Source organism: Podarcis pityusensis (genome assembly GCF_964106645.2).
Source record: "Podarcis pityusensis genome assembly, chromosome: 5".
Classification (NCBI taxonomy): Eukaryota; Metazoa; Chordata; class Lepidosauria; order Squamata; family Lacertidae; genus Podarcis; species Podarcis pityusensis.
In genome coordinates, this window is record NC_138032.1 from 38,073,137 (window position 1) to 38,091,852 (window position 18,716).

General features: G+C 40.9%; 2 protein-coding genes across 4 annotated transcripts in view; one reads left to right on the top strand and one right to left on the bottom strand.

Annotated features, from left to right (window-relative positions):
- Window positions 1–437: 437 nt before the first annotated feature.
- On the bottom strand, window positions 438–7,493 carry LOC308478061 (endothelial protein C receptor-like). Of its 2 annotated transcripts, XM_081007336.1 has the most exons (5): window positions 6,471–7,491; window positions 4,903–4,938; window positions 3,747–3,998; window positions 2,436–2,708; window positions 438–1,368 (listed from the first exon to the last, which is right to left on the bottom strand). In XM_081007336.1, the coding sequence occupies exons 1-5, from the start codon at window positions 6,526–6,528 to the stop codon at window positions 1,256–1,258; spliced, it is 732 nt and encodes a 243-aa protein (XP_080863462.1). In that variant the 5' UTR covers window positions 6,529–7,491; the 3' UTR covers window positions 438–1,255. The 2 variants fall into 2 exon arrangements, with proteins under 2 accessions (XP_080863462.1, XP_080863463.1); XM_081007337.1 differs by lacking the exon at window positions 4,903–4,938 and having other exon boundaries at window positions 6,471–7,493.
- A 7,123-nt stretch (window positions 7,494–14,616) lies between these two features.
- Window positions 14,617–18,716, top strand: part of PFKL (phosphofructokinase, liver type) — a 41,332-nt gene continuing 37,232 nt past the window's right edge. Inside the window, exon 1 of one of the 2 annotated variants that reach the window (XM_081007277.1) lies at window positions 14,617–15,411. In XM_081007277.1, the coding sequence (XP_080863403.1) occupies window positions 15,306–15,411 (106 nt within the window). In that variant the 5' untranslated portion in view covers window positions 14,617–15,305. Of the gene's footprint in view, window positions 15,412–16,187; window positions 16,225–18,716 lie in introns of those variants that run through there. The other variant, XM_081007276.1, reaches the window with a different exon arrangement.

The window sequence follows — 18,716 nt, forward strand, 5'->3', positions numbered from 1 at the left end:
GTCAGCTGCAGCGTTTAGGTGTCTTGCGCGATATGTGTCTGTATCTCTTATAAGGGGTTAGTTTGAGCTCTGGTTTGCTAGGAGAACTGAATGTGTCGCAGAGTGATGCATGTCAAAAAGGTGTGTCACCAACATGAAAAGTTTGGAAAGCTCTGCACTACAGCATGATCTCACTGCTGCTTCTGAAGACTAGGGACAGATGCTGCAATGCCCAGTTCTGGATCCAGAATCATTCAAACATCCCTTCTCGTCAAGCATTCTGTTTCAACAGCGGTCAGCCAGATGATTCCAGAAAGCCAACAATCTGGGCATAAAGGCAGTAGTTTGTACATGCACACACAGACACACACGCTCACTACAGCAACATGATGCCTCAAAATGGAGGCTCCATTCAGCCAGTCTTTCTAATAGCCATGGATAGACCTATACTTCATTAATTAGTTTGGCCCAAGAGCCATTACCACATTTTGTGGCATGTGAAGACTTTATTTTAAAAACTATTCATCGATCCCATCTCAATATCTTACGCTGTTGGACTGAAATAATGTCAAATAGGAGCAGTAATAATTCCCAGATTTAAAGGAGGCTGTGATTGAGCAAAACGAGGTTCAGGTATGTTTTTATGCTGTGCTTCTGTGGTGTCAGTCCATTGATGTGGGTGAAACACTAAAGTTCTATGGGGAGAGGCTGTTTGCCCTGGTAGTAATGACAGGAGATGGAAAGATTCCTGTGAGACCGGTAGTGATCTTGCTGTTGTTCTACAGCCCATCTTATTCTTACAGGTAGATGTGAGGCAAGGGATACAGATTTATATAGACATTGGCTTGTTTCTTCATATGAATTTTTTTTAAAAAAAAGAGGGATGGGAGGAATTTGAATCAGTTTACATTTAAATGCTAACCTACCTAATCCACACTTTCTTTAAAAAATACACAAAAATACACCAAGCAAAATATAAGCCATCCTTTGAAATTCACCCTTCTCCGAATTTTGCAGTGTAGCTCTCCAGCCACATAACGTGTACAAAAATGCATATATTGGTGAAATGACATAGAAATTCACATTAAAATAATGAGTTTACATAAGGACTCTTAAAATAAAATTCTGATTGATGTGGAAATGTGGAGAAGTGGACTTAAAATTGGAAAGATGAGAAACGGAATTGGGCAGATTCACCCATCCCAACTTCATTGTTCTTCTGTGGTGTTTGGTTATCCCATCTGCAGAGCTGCTGGTCCATATAATACTTCAGATGCTATCTCTTCCCGCCTGTGCATAGGAAGATGCAAAGAGCTAGTGCCATTACAGCAAGGGCACCAAGGCTGATGCCTACCACCAGTGGAGTGTGTGAACGTCCTTCATGTTTCCCTGTAAGGCAAAAAAAAAAAAAAAAAAAAAAGATTTGAGAGTTTTTTTCTACAACTGAGGGGTTGCAGCTGATAAGTAAATGCAGACTTGATAAGTAAATGTTGCTTTAGCTGTTTAGGTGGGTGGGTTCAAGGATTGGAACTTTTGTTTTCAAGATTTAAGTTGCTTCTGTCTGAGCTAATGCATTCACTCTCAAAATTCTAACCATTTGAGTCAGCTCGTGAAAAAAGTTGGGTAGGATGGTGTTTGCGGGGGAAATATGACTGAACTGATGGACTCGTCCACTTTCAACCCACTGCTTCAGCAGGAGATTGTGGGTGTCCCTTGCAAGGAAGAGGAAACTCAAAGCAAATGTCAGTTGGTATATTCTCTGCACCAAGATAATTCTGGATTCTGCAGCTAATAAAGCATTTTACAGTGGTACCTCTGGTTACATACTTAATTCGTTCCGGAGGTCCGTTCTTAACCTGAAGCACCACTTGAACTAATGGGGCCTCCCGCTGCTGCTGCCACACCGCCGCCACACGATTTCTGTTCTCATCCTGAAGCAAAGTTCTTAACCCAAGGTATTATTTCTGGGTTAGCAGAGTCTGTAACCTGAAGCGTATTTAACCCGAGGTACCACTGTATATCTGTGCAGAGCTCTGCAGCTAGTCAGAAGCAGCAAAGCTAGCAAGAGTCCTGAAGTCTGGATCTCTGGAAAGCCTCTGTAATATGCTGCACTCATTCTGCCTCGCCACCCCACTGTCGCCCCATGACATCTTACGGAATTGTCAGGTGTTTTGCATCCCTGCTTTCATCAAACACTCCCAAGACTATCTTCAGCATGTCAAGGACAAGGTGCTTATAGTTCTCTTTTTAAAGAAAGGCAGTGATTCAGAATTCTGTACCTCATTCCAACATCTATGCTTGTGGTGTGACAGCACCACAAAATATACCCATCCCTCTCCATTAGTGTGTGTTGGTAAGAAGACTGCCATAAAGGATACTTGGTTATGTCCTCCCTTGGACAACTTGCACAGGGTAGGAGTGCTTCTCAGACATCATATAACCAGTGTTTCGCATACCTGTAAAGGCTCCTTTCACTGCGGTGTGCTCTGTTACAATCTTGATGCAAGTTTCCTTCAGGAAGAAAGCTGGGTCCGCACTGGTTTCATTGTATATGTTCAGCTGCATACTGGTATAGCTGGCCACAGGAGTTTCCTGTAAAGGTACCCAGCTCTTATTGGCTGCATTGAATCTCAGGAAATCAGTCCCATTGACTAAAACCTCGTAGAAGGTTCTGTTGGTGCCATTCCCAAAGATCTGGCACCCCAAAGTACAATGCATGTGTAGGGGGTCTGCAACAAAAGCAAATGTGTTAGAAATATTTTCCCCGTAACTGGCCTCTTATCTTTCTCACATGCACCCTTGTACTATGCTGAATTGCCTAAGGAAGCAGTCTGCACATCTCAGGGAAATTAGCCCTGACATATCCGCAAAGAGCTATTTCACGTATACAGTAGCAAATTGTGGCAAAAAGGCTACAGCTAATGCTAGCTCTCCAGAAAGCGTAAATATGCATACAACACAATAAGCAAGATGTGCATGTTTTCAAATAATTGTTTGACCACGTCCCTATTTCATACTTTTTGATAGACAAGGAAAAAAATAAGTACACCTCAGAAAGTAATAGGGGCAGAAGAAATAATCTTCAGTATAGGAAGCTGGAAGGTTTACCAAATGCATCCCTGCTCTGGGAATATTTTGAGAAGATCATTTTTCTTTTCAAGATCTCACTTTCTCAGTGCAAAATCTTAACTGACATCAGACAGGGCAATTTTACCTTTTACTGAGGTGTTTTAGCACTTACTGCCCACTAAAATATCCAAGCATTGAACTTGCTGGATCAAAGCAATGCATCTTCACTATACAGCCCCTTTGCCATCTCTTGCTTTCCTTAGCAAGTCAGTTTTACTAAACCTGTGTCTTTATTTGACAAACTTATGCAAGCAAATTAGAACAAGGCCTGGAATGTTTTAGTTATAAAGCATAATACAAAATGAAGTACCTTAACAATACTTAGTATTCATTAAGGGATATAATATGAATGAATGCATATATTAATATATAATTTTATTTCTACCACAGACTGCAAATTGGTCTCATAGCTGACTGCAATAATAGGAGCTGGCTTCTTGGCTGCCTCTGTGGCTTAATTTTACTTAACAGTAAATGGCACCATACTTTCCGTCATACGCAAATCTCTAGATAAACTATTTACTCCATGATCACACCATGTCCCAAAGTTTGGTGCTCAATGATACCATCATCTTAAGCAGCTGTGACAGTTGCTATGGCAACAACTGTGCCCATTATCATCGCACCACAATACTCACATGGTATTTTCCTTTCGCGAGCAAACAGGTTGACCAATGTCTTGAAAAGCTCAAGGTAATTTTGCAGTGCACTCTTCCTCTGCTCCCAGAGATCTAAAGATTCCAGCTGGAGCAACTGGCTTGCATTCATTTGCTCATTTTGATACTCCATGCTGTGGGTAAGTTTTCCATCCAGAGTGGCATTACCTACCATTTCCACTGAACTCTTGTTTGGGAAGTAGGCCAGGTGAGTCATAACTAAGGCATGAGATTCTGAGAGGAAAACCAGAACAACCTAAGTTATTGCCTTCAGCCACCTGCAAATGAGAAATAGCAAAAGCACGTTCTTTCACACTAGCCTATCCTTGCTCCCTTTTGCTCAGAGGCAACCACAAGTGAATAAACTAAAGTTGACAGGAAACTTCATACAGGAAGGAAGGAAGGGGTTTCTTTCCTGGCTTATCCTTCAAGGGGATGCTTTTCTAGTCGCAGGGCTGAAAGTGGCATGAATTTGACTGCCATCCCCTTGTTGTTCCTAGACTGGAAGGCACCACCTTTTCCTGTGGTGACTTGCTCGAAAGCAGCTAAGAGGGAAATAAATTTCCCTCACAGAGGGAGCAGGTAGCTTCCTATATGCAGGTGCATGCTGTGCCCATGGTAAATGCCAGCTCCTTATCATATGGCTGGCCTTTCTCTGAAGCAAGATAAAAGCAGCTACTTCAGGAAACAGATTTCAGAGGGAGTGCTATTTCCCTGCTTCCATCCTCTCTCTGTGCAGTTCAAACGAACAATGAGTGGAAGTGAGGTATCAATTTGAATTTTGCTGGAGCTGCAAAGAATAAAATCCATTAAGGCCAGCCCTGTGCAGTCAAGGTGGTGAGATGTAGTTAGAGCTTGGTCACACTCTGCCATACGGAACTGTTCTGGGAATTTTTAAACCAATTGGCAGGCTTTATTAAAAGTTAAAATAATTCTGAATGTATTATATATGTATTCCATATTTTTGTTTCTCTGGAATGCTAGCACATTTCCTATCTGATTCATTTCTGTCCCTCTCATGCTTAAAACGAAAAGGGAAATTTTCCTCAGTTCAAACAGGGAAACTAAAATTCAGAATTTTAGTTTTGCTTGAAATTTGTTTAAAATACTGAGCTTGAAAAAGGATGCTATAATATACCTGCTACAAAGGCTGCTGTTGAATGATGAGCTCTCTCTGAAAACAAATATAAATCATTTGATGCATGGTGATAAGAATATAAGAATAATTAATAATAGAGCATTATGCTAAATTGCAGGAACAAGCTTGCTTTAAGAAAGATGCTAGTGGCCATGCCAAATAGTCACAAGATTCTGGTCAAAAGCTGACAGTTATTTAGAATCAGTAGTAGGTGATAATTACCCAGGGCTATAATGGTCCCTATTGTAGTGGAGCACTTTTTTGTGCTACACAGAAAAGTCAAGATCCCAGATTAGATTTTCTTCCTATGTAATGGTACCATGGTAAGCAGGAGAGCTTGAACTCTGGTGCAAGCATAGATGCCAGAGTCAACCAAAAACGTTTTGCTGCCTGCTGCTAAGTACAAAAGCTAACTAGATTGGGAGTAAATGTTACTTCAACTTTGGCAATCTGTGGTTAGCTTAGGGGGCCAGGACAGGGCTTGTGGAACACAGCTGTGTCAAGACACTCTTTAAATCAGGGAAGGGAACCTGTGGCCCTCCAGATGTTGCAGAACTCCCATCATCCCTAACCACTGGCCATGCTGGCTGGGGCTTGTGATAGTATATTCCCAACAATTTCAGGAGGGTCAGAGAGCCCTCACCTGCATTTAAGGGTTGTTTCTTATTTAAAAACACCATTGCTCTATAGAACGTAATGAATGTCTCACTGAACAATATGACAACTCTGAAGTAGTATGTGTGTGTGCCTGCATATAGTACTTTAATGGATCAGGCAAGTCTGTTTTGTTGAGACCAACAAGAGCTGTTCTTATAACCAGGTCCTGTACATGAGGCTGAACTCAGTTTCTACTTTGCAGTTCTGTGTTCCTGCCAGCCGTTTCCATCTTTTGCTCTAAGCCGAACTTAGAAACGCTGGCTAGATTCCCAAATATCTCTTGTTCTGATTCTCCACCCCCCCACCCAGATTTCAGACCGTAGTCTTACTTATTTAAAACATTTTTCAAGGCAGCGTACACCATAAAAACAAAAGGATGAAAGCAAAAGAATAACAGAACCAATTCGTACATGTTTATGCAGAGTGAAGCCCCACTGTGTTGAATGAGGTTTAGTCTGGGTGCTTTAAGGATTGCTGGCTAAAACGATAACTATTTAAATGTCTGGATAAATACAAATGTTTTTGTCTAATGCCTAAGCAGCTGTGAGTGGCGCCAGGCAAACTTCTTGAGGAGGGTGTTCAAGTAAGCCCCTCTGCTGTGTAGATGTTCTTCAAAACGCTGACGAGACACATGGAGGATCTTGACAGATGATTTTACTGATTAGGCAGGTTGATACAGAAGTAAAGATATGCATATAGATCACACACAAAGGGAGCCCCTAGGTAATAGACATTTCTGTCTCCACCCCAAAAAGTTCTCTACAAACATTTTCAGTTTAATAAAACTGCACTATGGCATACACACTCCCTGTCTTAACAGATTGCATGCTATCTGCAGTTTTCTGGAAATAATCTAGCTTCTTTCTTCTGAGTAGAACTGCACCATTAGAGAACAAGGCATTTTCACTTACCTACGCCATACACCCAGTGGCAGAGAGCCCAAGCGAAGATTATTTGCAGGAGTAACATTCCCAGAAGGTGATCGCTTGTTTGCAAAATCCAGGAGTGCTGGAGGTGCTGTGCAGTATTGTAGTCTGTGGAAAGAAATCCAAGCTTTCTGTATCTCAAGCCACCACTTTTGGAAATGCAAACAAAATCTGGGATCCAGCTATCTACTCTGCCCAGTCAGGATTAGAGGAGGGAGCCCAGGGTTTCTTGGGAATTGAAGGGTGGAGCATGTCATTCCATCTATCTTCGTATTTCCTCATCTAGAGGAACTGACACTTTTCCTTGCCAGACCTCGCCCCTCTTTTCTCCCAGAGCTATTACTATTGCAACATTCCCAGGCTATAACTGGGAAATGATTTTTTTTTAAATTATGTAAAGGATTCCCCAAGTTTATTGTGTGAAAAGCGGGTGGGGGAAGGAAATAAATGTGATGAGGAAATCAAAATAAGGCATTGTGGGGAAAGTACTATTTATACCCATTGGAAAAGAAAACCTGTTTCCTGCCTCTAGCAGAGCTTTTTGGGTTCACAGGGACTTTTGCAGTTAATACACAGTTTTGAGGCTCAAATGTGTAAAGCATATTGTTGCAAACTCTCTACTTCCCTAAGCAATTAGATTACTCCAGAGGCTGCATTTTTGGTCTAATATCCTATGCACAAGAGATTTATGCTGCCTGTGATATTTGCTGCATTTACTAATATATGTGGAGGCACAGAAGCACTTCTGCAGGGCAGCGTATCCACTAGACTGCAGGTCACCAGGGATCCTGTATCCCAACGTGCTTAATTTTCAGTCAACTCACTATTCTCTTTCTCACTCCCCCTAAATGACCCATTGCTTTTTAACTCACATCCACATGTGTATGTGCTTTTGTATACACACACATTCTCTTACTTTATTCAAATTCTGATTCAAAAGCATAGAGAGATTTTCAGCTATCAGAAAACCATTTCATACCACTCTATCCTGGACTATTAACTAGCAATTCATCTAATAAAGCAATGATCAACCAACAAGTATATCAGGATGCAGACTGGTTAATTCATCTCTGGGCTGAGTAATTCCTAAACCCCATTCCTTTAAAACACAAATTAACTCAGTAAACATTAAACAATTAAACGACAACTATAAACAATGCAGAAAATATTACACAAAAAACCCTCGAAGTACCAATCAACTTGAGAGTGTTGAATGTCCTTCACTAGCTAAATTTTAAACCTCTATGAAGAAAGGTTCCTTTTCAGACTGTTTGCTTTGCTCTTTTTCTTTTCTGCCTCACCCCTTTATTCTTCTTTCTAGCTCTCTACTCTCTTCATTGTTGACTAAACCATTTCTAACGCACAGTTCCAAAGTTAAAACAAAAACCCATTTCCTTGCAGCCTTGATTAACCCTATCAGTAGCAATGACTAAGTTAAGTAATTCCAAGATAGTGGATATTACCAGAACGACTAGAAAAATCTCCTTTCAGCAGATAGCAAAATCTCGTCTGTGTGATGCAGGCCTCCCAACTTTAATTAAACAATAGACTTTGTGTGTTTGACAGTAAATCCCAACATCCTGCTGTAAGCCTTTTAGCAAGCAAGGCTGGAAACTTCTGGCTTTATTTCAGGCCAACAGAAAAATGAGAGTACAAGCTTTTATAGAAAATGTAATATGTCTGTATGGCAAAGGAATGTAAACCCAGGTCCATACTTCTACATCTCCCCATTTTGTTGTCTCCAGGGGTGGTGTTAGAAGTCTGTCTTGCTTGGGCGCCTGACAAAGCCCACACCCCTATAAGCAACCCACTGCCAACCCTTGAGTTCCAGATCCTCCTGCTGTTTTGTGCTCTCACTGCACATTCAGCTGCTCAAGACAGCAGCTTTTAGCTCCAGGTTTTGGTATGGATCGGGCCCAAATAAAGAGGCAAGCAAATTGGCAGTGATCACAGTAGGTATGTATGTACTATATTCATATCCCACCTTTCCTCTGAGCAGCTCAAGTTGGTGTACATGGGTCTCTATAAGGTAGGTTAGGCTGAGAGACAGTGACTAACCTTATGTCTCCCAGTGAGCTTCATGGCTGAGTAGAGCTTAGAACCCCAGTATCTCAAGTCTTAGTCCAACACTCTTACCACTAAAAGGAAGGGAACCCACTAAAACATATTGTTCTCTCTGCTTCTCTGTTTCTCACCTAACAGAGCTCCAATGGTCATATATCAGACCCCCTCAGCCCATGCAATTCTTTCAGCAATGGAGTAATATGATGGTGATATTCTGCTCCACTGGGACTCTAGCGACAAAATGGGTCAAAGAGCACCCCAAACTATGAATCTGCTCCTTAAGAGGAGTATGGCCACATCCAAAGCAGGCAATTAACCAATCTGGACATGCCACTGCGCCTCCTTATTGTCAGGATTCAGTCAGTTTATTAAAACATCAAAATGCTTACATGCTAAGTGTTCCAGCTGGAATGGGTTCAGTAAAAAAACCCGTATCAAGAGGCCTTCTTTTATACAGCATGTTTCTGGAGTTCTTCGTTTTAATGGTTTTCCCGGTTACTGTGCCTTGCCATAGCAAGGATGCTTCCTTTTCCTCCCCCACTTCTCTGCAGAGAAAACGAAGTGTGGTTTCAGAAAGTCTGTTGTGGGAGGTGCACTGGTGGAGTTTTGAATGAGGTATAGCACAGCCAGACCCAAAACATAACAGCACAATTATAGTCGGAACAATTTTCCAGAAGAAAAACAGATGTTTTATTTCACAAAACTCAAGACATGCCTTGAATTTTAAGTTTTATGTGAAACTGGCAGAGTACTTACCATGAAGATTGGAATTGGATAAACACAAAAGGTTATGCATCTTGTAACTGAGATTGTTGGGCAAGTATAGGTTAGCAGCTGAATGTAGTTATATATCTAACAAAGGAGTCCCAAAGGGCAACAGAGATGTTAACAAACTTAAGTGTTGTCAGGAAGTCTTCTATGCGTTCTTGAAAGGTTTAAGATACATGCTCCTTTTCCTGCTCAATCTATATATGAAACTCTGCGGTGCAGATGTGTGAAGATATAGGTGCAGCAATAATATCCAGTTCTCATCTTTTAATTTAAAAGAATAACACCAAAGTTTATCTTATTTTCATCTAACCTGGTTTAGCAGTCTTGGATTTTTAATGCATTTCTGTTTTCTGCTTGGACGTGAACTCACTAAAGCTGAACATCTGAGGTCAGTCAATTAATATGAATAATAATTAGAAGGCGTGGTTAACATGGCTAGAGCTGAGAAACAAAAGGACCAACAGGAATGAGATGAGGACAGCTAATAGTAGAAATAAATCAATTAAATTTTTGAGAATTGTCTTTTGCACTTCGGGTGCATCCAGCAATCACATACTATACTTAGCCATAACTTACAATTTCTACAATCTTCCACAACAGTACAGCTGTCTTCCATTCTTTCCACAACCCCCTTGTATGAAATCTTATTGTATAGAATAATTTCACATGAAAACATGTTTCCACTTTGCAAAATATTTAGTATAGTCTTCTACATGGTGCGGTCAGCCTGAGCATTTCAGTTTGGTGTTGGGAAAAGCCTTCTTTTGTTATTATGTATTCTGGTATTTTGAGTATGAAAATTGACCAAAATTACCCATAAAAAGAAACATAAATGTAAAATGGGAATCCATCATGTGCTGGACTGATTTATGGGTTATAGTTAAAGGAATGAAATGGAATGGCATTAAAGGATTTGGCCATCCTAGCTCCACTGTAATGGTGTTTGTCAATCTGAACTTATGATTTATTTCTATAGATCAGTAAAGTTGGCATAATTTGATATAAAAAGAGATCTCCATTATGAACTGTTTTGACCCTGGTGCTAGTTCTTATCTTGAACATGTCCTGGAAGCCATTGGTAAATATTCTGCTCTCTTAGTACTTAATGTAAAGATCAGCATAGTAAACACCCCCTAGTATCAAAGGAAGCTGCCTCATATAAAGAGGCCATTGACCTCTCTAGCTTAGTGTGGTGCACACTGACTGACAGCAGCATCCCAGGCTTTCCAACAGGAGTATTTCCTAACCCTACGTGGAGATGCCAGAGATCTTCTGCATGCAAGGTGTGCATCCTTCCCCTTCCCCAACTAGTACCCTTCAACATGTTCAAGGTCAAATTGCAAAAAAGCATATTTTAAGAACACTTGTTGCAGTTACTTTTTTATATCTCTTTTTTTAAAAAAAAGTAATGTTTATTAAAAGTTTAAAAATTACAAAAATTACAAAAAGAAGAAAAAGAGTTAAACAAAGCAAAGCAATACAATACATAAAAAACAAAAAAGAGAGGAAAAAAACAATACAATAAAACCACAAAGAAACAAAACAAAAACATTTAAAAACACATCCAACCTTTCCATGTCTTTACCTTTCATATACTTGTTTCATCGACCTCCTCACACCTCCCTTTTTTGTATTCTAGTTCAATTAACTATTTCAGCAAGTCCTTTCCATCTTTCTCAATTTTCGTTCTAAAATTTAACTTAAAACACCCTAACCTTAAATTTTCCACTTTGGTCCATTAACAATCTATTTTTACTTAATTCTTTATAACATTTCTGCTAAAGCCATATAACTTCGTTCCAGCATCCTTCTAACATTCATTAATTTTACAATATTTCTGTAAATATACTTTAAATTTTTTCCAATCTTCTTCCACCGACTCTTCTCCCTGGTCTCAGATTCTACCAGTCATTTCTGCCAGTTCCATACTTTTTTATATCTCATAACTTTAGAATCAGCCTCACTCTCCCTTTGTGCTTTTAGCATTCATCATTTTTAAAAATTAAGATTTATATTAAATTTTCTGTTTTACAATTTCAAATAAACATTTTACAACTTGAACTATCAATGACTTCCCTTCTTCTCTTTTCATGGTTCATTTTGCATATCTTATATCCCTGCATATTTTGCAAAAACTATACCAATTGGTTTTCCATTATTGCATTGATCAAAACTTATTTACACTGTTAAATTTATCTTAATGCTGCCAGCATTTTCAGCTGTACACAATTATTTTCCGTATATTCAATAAATGCTTTTAGCATTCATCACGAGCTGGCCAGATATATAGATATGCCCCAGGAATAACCACGGATCTTTCTGGCCAGCTCACTGGTGTGACCAGTGCCTGATTTACGTATAAGCTAAACAAGCCATAATGGCTTAGGGCCTCACTCTTTTGCCCCTCTCCCAATATACTTGTTAATTGTATTTCACTATTAATATACTTCTTCTTAATTGTATTTCAGTCCAACAATTACTTTGATAAAATACATATTTTGTTATGTGCAAATGGCTTTAGATACTAATTAGGTCCATAAATTACCATATAGCATATATTCAACACAAAAAACAGCAAGTATAGACAATTTGTTTTTGTTTTTTTTAAATGATATTTATTCCAAATTTAAAATCACAGGGGGGAAAAAAAGAAAAACCATACAGAATACAAAAAAAAACTTTACCCATAACAGAGCAAAAAATAAACAAGTAAAAAGAACAATAAGAACAATAAGATAGAATAAAAAAGAAAACTTAACAAAAAATATAAAAATGCATTTAGTTAAAAATAAAACAAAAGCAGGTTAAACCTTTACATAACCTTTTCCCTTTACTTATTTCCATGACCTCCTTTCACCTCCCAATTTTGTATTCTAGTTCAAATCGTATTTCCAGCAAATCCCTCTAACCTTATTTTCATTTACGTATTTTAAAATTAAAATAGTGTGATTAAACCTCCTCTATTTCATCAAATTCATCAACTCATTTTTGCTTATTCCATTATATCGTATCTACCGAAACGACCTAATATTCTTTTTCCAACCTCCTTCTAACATTCTTTTATATTGCAATACTTTTGAAGATATATTTTGAATTTTTTCCAATCTTCTTCCATCGACCCTTCTCCCTGGTCTCAAATTCTGCCGGTCATCTCAGCCAGTTCCATGTAGTCCATCACTTTCATCTGCCATTCTTCTCGGGTGGGCAACTCTTGTGTCTTCCACTACTTCCCGATGAGTATTCTTGCTGCTGTTGTAGCATACATAAAGAAAGTTCTATCCTCCCTTCGCACCAATTGGCCGACCATGCCCAGAAGAAAGGCCTCTGGTTTCTTCAGAAAGGTATATTTAAATACCTTTTTCAGTTCATTATATATCATTTCCCAGAAAGCCTTAATCCTTGGGCATGTCCACCAAAGGTGAAAAAATGTACCCTCCGTCTCTTTACATTTCCAACATTTACTATCTGGCAAATGATAGATTTTTGCTAGCTTGACTGGGGTTAAGTACCACCTGTAAATCATTTTCATTATATTTTCTCTTAAGGCATTACAAGCCGTAAATTTCATACCTGTGGTCCATAACTGTTCCCAGTCAGCAAACATAATGTTATGTCCAAAATCTTGTGCCCATTTAATCATAACAGATTTAACCGTTTCATCCTGTATATTCCATTTCAACAGCAAGTTATACATTCTTGATAAATTCTTAGTTTTAGGATCTAACAGTTCTGTTTCCAATTTTGATTTTTCCTCCTGGAAACCAATCTTTTTATCTAAATTGTAAGCCTCCCTTATTTGATAGTAATGAAGCCAGTCTCAAACTTTAGTTTTTAATTTGTCAAAACTCTGCAGCTTTAGTTTATCTCCATCTTGTTCTAAAATTTCACAATATTTTGGCCAATTTGTCTCCATATTAGTTTTTTTCAGAGCCTTAGCCTCCATTGGTGACAGCCACCTTGGTGTTTTACTTTCCAACAAATCCTTATATCTCACCCAGACATTAAACAATGCTTTCCTGACAATATGGTTCTTAAAGGCCTTATGTGCTTTAACCTTGTCATACCATAAATATGCATGCCATCCAAAGACATTGTCAAAACCTTCTAAGTCCAAAATGTCCGTGTTTTCAAGAAGCAGCCAATCTTTCAGCCAGCAAAATGCGGCTGATTCATAATAAAGTTTGAGGTCTGGCAGGGCAAATCCACCTCTTTCTTTAGCATCAGTTGAAATCTTAAATTTTATTCTTGGCTTCTTGCCCTGCCAGACAAATCTCGAAATATCTCTCTGCCATTTCTTGAAACAGTCCATCTTGTCTAAAATCTGCAATGTTTGAAACAAAAACAACATCCTAGGCAATACATTCATCTTTATCGCAGCAATTCGGCCCAACAATGATAACTTCAATTTTGACCATATTTCCAAATCCTTCTTCACTTCTATCCAACATTTTTCATAGTTATCTTCAAATAAATTCACATTTTTAGCAGTCATGTGAACCCCTAGATATTTCACTTTCTTGACCAATTAAAAAATCCTTCCAGTAGCACCTTTAAGACCAACTAAGTTAGTTCTTGGTATGAGCTTTCGTGTGCAAGCACACTTCTTCAGATACCAGTGTGCTTGCACACGAAGTGTGCTTGCACACGAAAGCTCATACCAAGAACTAACTTAGTTGGTCTTAAAGGTGCTACTGGAAGGATTTTTTTATTTTGACTATGGCAGACCAACACGGCTACCTATCTGTTTCTTGACCAATGTTAATCCTGTCTCCTTCTGAAACCTCTCTTTCTCAATCTCTGTAAGATTTTTCTCTAACACCTTGGTTTTCACCTTATTCAATTTAAATCCTGCTACTTGACCAAATTCTTGAATTAATTGCAATACTCTTTTAGTGCTGGATTCTGGCTCCTGTAATGTCAAAAACAAAACATCAGCAAAAGCTTTCAATTTATACTGTTTAGCTCCGAGTTGTATACCTTTAACCAATTGGTCTTTCCTGATCATATTAAGCAAGACCTCCAGGACCGATATAAAAAGCAATGGGGAGATTGGGCAACCCTGTCTTGTTCCTTTCTCAATCTTAAACTCTTCTGTAACTACATTATTTACGATCAACTAAGTATAGACAATTTGTTGTTGACAAAGGACAGCTGGACATATAAAGGGCCCCATTACCTTCAGTAGTTTAGGGCCTCATTAGACCTAAATCTGCCCTTGGGTGTTACTACGGTGATAAAATTAATTGGTTGTGTCCACAGGACAAATAAAGATTAAAAAAGGAAGTGCTCTTAAAATATGCTGGTTCTTTTTTTGCAATCTGGCCTTATATATAGTATCAAAGAGCTTTATGAAGCTGCATGGTATAGAGAGAAACGTGAACACCGACACGAAACTGGCAAAAGGCAACTTTATAAATTGATAGCAACACAGTAGCCACATGAAAGTTGCCTTTAGAAGGGATCCTCTTCGGATTCACAGAGGTTATGAATCTGCGATGCTTCCAGGGTCATTCACCTCCACCCTCAGATGCAACATGCCATTGACCACTATTTGCTGGAAAGCACTGCGGCTTTCATGCTCTGCTCTGACCGGCCACTGTGGGAAACGGGATGCTGAGCTGGGGGCTCCTTTTTAATGCTCACACGACCTGCCATTCCCCGGCCCCCACCCCCCACATCACCCTTGCTAAGCAAGTCCTGCAGGCCTTTCAGGTAGAAGGTGGTGGTCTGGTCTGCCGGAAGAGCAGAGAGCCCCTTCCTCCTCAGACGGGGCTCAGAAAAAGCGACCCCTGGGGAAGCCTTCGCGCCGTGACGTCTGCTGCCCGGCCGAGGCAGGTAGCCCCACCCCTTGTGGGCGGAGCCATAGGCTGAGGGCGGTCGCGGGAGGCGTGGCTGAAGGGAGCTGGACTCGCGGGCTCCGGGTGCCGCCGCCGCCGCTTGCTGTCATTCTCGCCGGGGCTCTGCACTTTGGACGCAGCCGGGGCAATGGCGGGATCCGGCCTGGGCTCGGCGGGGCTGGACCTGGAGAAGCTGCGCATGGCGGGCGCCGGCCTGGCTCTCGCGGTGCTCACCAGCGGCGGCGACGCACAAGGTCAGTCGGAGGAGGAGGAGGAGGAAGGATCCTCCTCAGCATCCCATCCGCCTCGGAGGAAGACGGGCGCGTTCTCCCTGCGCTCGAGAGAGGATGTTGCGTGAGGGGGGCGGGGGGGCGGACTCCCGTCTCGCGCCGCCAGGTGGAACGTGCAGGCGGACACGGCGGGGGAACGTCTCTTCCTCGCGAGGCCTGAGTAATGGAAGGCCGGCGCGGCGAGGAAGGGCTGAGCGGCGAGGGGAAGGGTCGCCTGCTCAATCGAAGCCAGAGAAACGGATTCCTCAAGGATTCCTCAAGCGACCGGCGTCGTCTCAGGCGAGCTCCGCCCACCGCTTCCCCTCAGCCACTCACTCCCCAGTTACTTCAGAGGGCTGGGCGCACGCGCGCGTGCGTCCCCGCTGCTCCCCTCGGGTCACGCTCAGGGTCATATCCTCGTGCTGCAAGGCGTGTGGGAGGGCTAGAGTAAGAGTAAGGAATGTGTGAAGCAGCAGCGAGAGCGCCCTGGAGCATGTGAAGAGTTCCCTCGCCTGATGAGTCAGTCAGAAGCAGGCCTTGTACATCTGGGGTTGGGGAGAAGGAGCAGGTTCCCACTGAGAGCCCACTGGACTCCCGCCAGTCTTCACCATGGATGGGCCTTTGCTAGTTTGGCGCTGTTGGAGTCCAGCAACTTTAGGAAGGAACCAGGTCTGACCTTGTGGCTAAAAGTAGTCACCTTGGAGAAGCTAAGCAGTTCTAGGAGGCGCCTAGGTGGGAAAACACCTGAGAATTTCACATATGCCACCTTGAGCTCTATGAGGGAGAAAAAGCAGAAGAGTAAGTGTGAGAGTCAGAAAGTAGGAAAGGCTCCATTCCTGGTTCACATTTCATCTCAGTCATGAACTCCTTAGCTTTATTTAGGCAAGTTGCACTCTCTGCCTCATCCCTCACTTCTGTCTGCAATATGGGGATAAATGCTGACCTACCATAAATAATTATTTTAAGGCAGCAACCAAACCATTATCTCCTCCTGCCCCCATGGTCCAAGTTTGACAAGTGGTTGCAGCCACTCACTGGTCAATCACCTCACATAACAAAGTCAGGAGGCCTATTTTTGTCCGCACAGTTTGAAGTCAAACTTTTCAGGCAAAGACACAGCCCACACATTGTAGACAATCGACACATTGTACGCTGTGCCAATGATCAGCTGATGGTTCAGGTTTGTGAAGCCCAGGGCCAGCTCTTCCAAGACCCAACCATGGCCTGATTCTGTGAACCGCCCTGAGACCTCCGGGCAAAATCATGTCTACCTACCCCCACGCCTGATTTCATGTAAGATGTAGGCATGGCTTAGCTGAAACAGCCTTGCCAGCCAAATAGGGCAGGCCTAATTGGGCCCTTGGCCAGGTGTCCCCCCCGCCCTGCTTTTGTAAGAACTGCCGTGAAAATTTATGCAATGTGCATTCTAGCAGTGCATGCCAAGATTAGGCACAGGAGGGCAAGGGTCACTGGTCAGCATCAAGGGTATACAGCACAAGTGCTGATCTACTGAAGCATTGGGTCCAAAACACATTTATTGATCATTCCATTGGGGGGGGGGAATCAGCTACACTAATTTTCATATTTTGTACATGCTAATTTAAGAGATGCATTGCAAGCTAATTACAGATATTTAGGCACTCTTTGAAACAGCACTAACCATGAGATACCCTAGATGATTTCAGTGTGACATCAAGGCCCTTCTAGTTCCCTTCCACTGCAATTAAACTATACACATGGCTCCAGGGGCCTGGATTAGGTTTGCCCATTTTACTCTGTGATTCCTGCCTGTATCTCTGTAGCAAGCTAGAATGGAACAACTGTTACATTTATAACTTCACTGACAAAAGATATTTTTCCTTCATAAGGAAAGGAAAACTATTTGCAGTTAATGAGTTTTCTGGTATAACTGGGCTAATTTATCTATTGACAGTTGCATATGTAGAAGTTCAGATTTCTCTGTGTTAATGGTACCTTAATGATTTTCTCTCTCTTTTGAACTTGCCCCTGTTGTGTGTTGTGGTGCAGCTGTGACCATCATAGGAACCTAATAAAAATAGACATACAGCTATTTTTGCCTGATCAATTTGCTTTGCCCTTGACGGGACAGAGCCATCTTTGAGTCTGTATACTATGATGGAGTAGGGATAAATATATCATGATGGTCTTCTATACAATAAACATATTGTTGAGGGCAGTAGTGGGTTTTCTCCAGCCTAGTTAAGCAGATGAGTGGAAAGTGTTTATCGCTATTTTGTTTGTAATTGCTGAATGTTAAAACATTAGTTTAGAATACTTATTGGTGTGACAAATTCCCAAGAAAAATCAAAATTAAGGGTTCGATACAAATAAGTTTTATTCATTGTAGATCCCTTTATATTAATGAACCTTAGTCATGTTTATTAACTGCAATGGGTCTATTCTGAATTGAACTTGGATACAGCCCTAAGACTGGATGTTAAGTTATAACACTGATTGTTTGTTGGATGTTATAATATTGTCTAATGATAGACAATATTCTAGCATCCAACTCTTTTTAATTTCAACTCCCTCTTCCCTGCCATTTTAGCAGTCAAATTTTTGAGCTTTGTTGGAATACAGGAGATCCAAATAAATTTATCATGTGCAACAGTGAAGGCTGATTGAATTTAATTTTCACTTTGTGGGGGGATTACATAAAGGCTAGGAATAAAATGAGAATGTTTCAGACAAACTGAATTTGCTGGATGTTTGTGTGTGGAGGGGGAAATTCTGGAACAGCTTTCTACCCTTACACAGCTTTCTCTTTGCCCTTGTTTTCTTGTTTTTTGTTCTGTAGTTTCTGTGGTCATTTGTAATGAAATAATCTTTTCGGTTTAGAGTGAAGAATGTTTTGAAGAATGTTATGACACATACCTTGCCTGCAAAGCACCATGCATTATAACAGCACTGTAAAAACAATCAATTTAATATTCCTTGTTATGTGCCCTTGAAACCATTCCCCTCTTCCACTGGCAAATTGCATTCATAACATACTTGGAACTATCCAGTTCCTGCATCAACCATCAGTTGGCAAATATTTTTTGCCCTTTAGTCCCACTAATTACTCCCTTGTCTTGGTTTCTGATCTTTACTGTGGATATGCTCCAGGGCTTGGCAAGTTACCTAACTGCTGAAGTGGAAGTATGTGAGTGTACCTTCAGTGGAAGCAGCCTAACGTAAACCAGTAAAGGATGTAATCCATTTAGTATGGAAGAGGTAATACATCTCTGTTGTGATTCTGAAGTATGCCTGTGGACCTGTGTGCTCAC

What these genes read in the sequence shown, in the direction of transcription:
- LOC308478061 (XM_081007336.1), bottom strand. Translation starts at nt 6,528, where the DNA reads ATGTTACTCCTGCAAATAATCTTCGCTTGGGCTCTCTGCCACTGGGTG. An exon ending in AACAGCAGCCTTTGTAGCAG is followed by an intron (nt 3,999 to 4,902) that starts GTATATTATAGC and finishes TTTTCCTCTCAG; the next exon opens with AATCTCATGCCTTAGTTATG. An exon ending in AGTGAAAGGAGCCTTTACAG is followed by an intron (nt 1,369 to 2,435) that starts GTATGCGAAACA and finishes TTTGCCTTACAG; the next exon opens with GGAAACATGAAGGACGTTCA.